The sequence below is a fragment of the Tachyglossus aculeatus genome, unplaced genomic scaffold, assembly GCF_015852505.1.
Source record: "Tachyglossus aculeatus isolate mTacAcu1 unplaced genomic scaffold, mTacAcu1.pri scaffold_228_arrow_ctg1, whole genome shotgun sequence".
Taxonomy (NCBI): Eukaryota; Metazoa; Chordata; class Mammalia; order Monotremata; family Tachyglossidae; genus Tachyglossus; species Tachyglossus aculeatus.
Genome location: NW_024044944.1, coordinates 104,682 through 107,918, shown reverse-complemented (window position 1 = coordinate 107,918; position 3,237 = coordinate 104,682). Strand labels below are relative to the sequence as shown.

Below are 3,237 nucleotides of genomic sequence, written 5' to 3'. Positions count from 1 at the left end.
AATGTCTTGAAGGCAAAAGGAAATGTGAGACTAAAGAGAGAAAGAGCGAAACCAGGACTGGAGATATAGATTTGGGTATCATCTGCATAGAGGTGGTAGTTGAAGCCATAGGAGTGAATGATTTCTCCAGGGGAGTAAATGGAGACTAGATGGGGATTAGAACCCAGGTCCTCTGACTCCCCCAAGCCTGAGTTCTTTACACTAGGCCACGTTGCTTCCCTTGACCAAAATACATAAGCACTTGGAACGTCCTCCCTCCTCCCTTCTCAAATCCATCAAACAATCACACTTCCCTACTTTAAACCCCGTCTGAAGGCTCACTTCATCCAAGAGGCCTTCCCAGACTAAGCCCTCCTTTTTGTCAGCTCCCCGTCTCCTCCGCAGCGCCCTGACTGGTTCCCTATGCTCTACCCCCTTCTCCCTGCCCCACAGTAATTGGGTGTATATGTACCTAATCATAATTCTATTTATTTATACTGATGTCTGTGTACTTGTTTTGATGTCTGTCTCCCCCTTCTAGAATGCAAGCCTGGTCTAGGCAGGGATTTTCTCTATTGCTGAGTTGTACGTTCCAAACGCTTAGTACAGTGCTCTGCACATAGTAAGCGCTCAATAAATGCGATCGAAAGAAAGAAAGAAAGAAAGAAAGAAAGAAAGAATGAATGAATGAATGAATGAATGAATGAATGAGAAGCTGAGGAATAGTAGGTTTTCAAATTGGGCATCCAGATGGAATTCTTAATGAATTCCAGTTAACCACTTTCTCATTTCCTGCCCACATTTTTCCCAGGAAATCCAAGTAGAAAATGGCCAATATCTCCATGGTGATGGAATTTCTCCTCCTGGGATTCTCAGAGGTCCGGAACCTGCAGCTTGTCCACGCCGTACTGTTCTTCCTGATCTACCTGGTGGCCTTGATGGGGAATCTTCTTATCGTCACCATCACCGTCCTCGACCAGGGCCTCCACACTCCCATGTACGTTTTCCTCAGGAATCTGTCCCTCTTAGATATCTGCTACATCACCGCCATCGTCCCCACGTCCATCCTCAACTCCTTGACCAACAGCAGATCCATCTCCTTCCTGGGGTGTACTACACAGGTCCTTTTAATGATTATTTTTGGAGGTTCAGAAGTTTTCATCCTTACAGCAATGTCCTATGACCGCTACGCAGCCATCTGCTGCCCCTTGCGCTATGGCATTATCATGGACAGAGAGGTTTGTGGGAAGTTGGTCGCCGCCTCCTGGATCAGCGGGAGTCTCTACTCTCTGATGCACACTGCCGCCATTTTTTCTTCCCACTTTTGCGGTCCTCGCATCATCCACCAGTTCTTCTGTGACGTCCCCCAGTTGCTCAAACTCATGTGCCCTGGAGAGGCCCGAGCAGAGGTCTGTGTTCTTGTCCTCAGTATTATTTTGTGTTTAGGCTGCTTTGTATCCATCCTCGTGTCTTATGTCCACATCTTCTTGGCAGTGCTGAAGATGCCGGCCACCGAGGGCCGAACCAAAGCCTTCTCCACCTGCCTGCCTCACCTCGCCGTAGTCTCTCTGTATATTTTCACGGGTTCATTTCCCCATCTGAAGCCATCCTCATCCTCCCCATCGATGCTGGACCTGCTGGTGTCCGTGTTCTACACAGTGTTGCCCCCCACCCTCAACCCCCTCATCTACAGCCTGAGGAACATGGACATGAAGGTAGCCATGGGGAAGGTCTTCTCTGTTCACTTCATTTCAGGGGTGAACTGATTCTCTCACTTTGCCATGGATGTGTATAGAGAGCTCTCCTTAAGGGAGGGTTTGGCCAAAATGGTCCTCAGTTTAGAGCTTTCCCGTTCCCTTCCCTCCACTCCCTCCCTGGCATTCCTAACACTCTAGAGAGTCAGCGCTCAATAAATAGCATTAACTGAGTGATTGATTACTTAATTTATTTATTAGGAGAGTATAATGCAGCAGAATTGATAGTCAGGTACCCTACCCACAAGAAGCTGAAGTAGAGAGAGAGAGTAAGACTCATTATGGGCAGGGAACATCCCTGTTAATTCTGTTGTATGGTACTCCCCATGCACTTAGGTCAGTGCTCTCCACATAGCCAGCACTCAATAAATACCATTAAAAAAGAGATATTCTGAGAGAAGCATCTTCTTGGACATTTGGCAAGAAGGTCAGGCTAATCAAAATCTCTGATTGATTGACTCACCCACCAAGATTAGTTTGCGGTCTCCTTGAGGCTTTCCCTCTCAGAGATTTGGGAAGGTTGGGATTCACTTCCCACTACCCTTGTAGATCCCGGGGGCTTTTCACTTCCCACTACCCACCTCTGTCCCACTGCCGCTCGACAGTTCAATACACTTTTTTTCTGGGGTATTTGTTAAGCGGTTCCTAGGTGGCAGACACTGTACTAAGCACTTTAGTAGAGTCAGGCTAATCAGGTTGGACCCAATCCTTGTCCCACATGGGGCTCAAAGTCTTAATCCCCATTTCACAGATGAGGGAACTGAAGCACAGAGAAGTGAAGTGACTCGTTCAGGGTCACACAGCAGGCAAGTAGCGGTGGTGGGATTAGAACCCAGGTCCTTCCGACTCTCAGGCCTGAGCTCTTTTTGCTATGCCCCGATGTTTCTGTGCCATCTCCCATCCTTCCCATTACAGATACTTCACCAAACACTACCAGCATCTCATGGCCCTGGCGTTTGCTTTGGAGGCCATCAACAAGGACTCCAGTCTGCTACCCAATATTTTCCTGGACTTCCACCTCTTCAACGTCCACTTCCTGGAGATGATCACAGCCGAGATTTCCATTTCTCTGCTCTCGGGAAGAGCCACAACGGTTCCCAACAACAGTTGTGAGCCAGAGTAGCGGGACAAACTGCTGGCTGTCATAGGAGGGATATCGTTGGCAGTGTCCACTACTGACTCCTGGCTGCTGACTCTATAAGCTCCCCCAGGTGAGGACTCCCAACTGCAGGGAGTAGACAAGCACTAGTTTGTTGTCGTTGTTGTTGTTGTCACTGTTGTTGTTTTATGGTATTTGTTAACCACTTTCTATGTGCCAGGCACTGCACTAAGTGCTGTTCCCATGGACAGTCCGAGGCTAGGCAATTCCCCCCTTTTCTTCTGCTCCTCTTCCCCTTCCCATCGCCCCGACTCCCTCCTTCTGCTCTACCCCCATTGCCGCCCCACAGCACATGTGTATTTATGTACATATTTATTATTTTAATCATTTTATTTATAATGTGTA

The 3,237-nt window shown here is 48.0% G+C and overlaps 1 protein-coding gene across 1 annotated transcript; it reads left to right on the top strand.

Moving 5' to 3' along the window:
* The first annotated feature begins 806 nt into the window (after nt 1-806).
* Nucleotides 807-1,745, top strand: LOC119923727 (olfactory receptor 14A16-like). The gene has a single exon (XM_038743008.1). The coding sequence runs from the start codon at nt 807-809 to the stop codon at nt 1,743-1,745; it is 939 nt and encodes a 312-aa protein (XP_038598936.1).
* The last annotated feature ends 1,492 nt before the right edge of the window (nt 1,746-3,237 follow it).

Bases quoted from the DNA above. Each gene is read 5' to 3' on its own strand.
- LOC119923727 (XM_038743008.1), top strand. From the start codon at position 807: ATGGCCAATATCTCCATGGTGATGGAATTTCTCCTCCTGGGATTCTCA.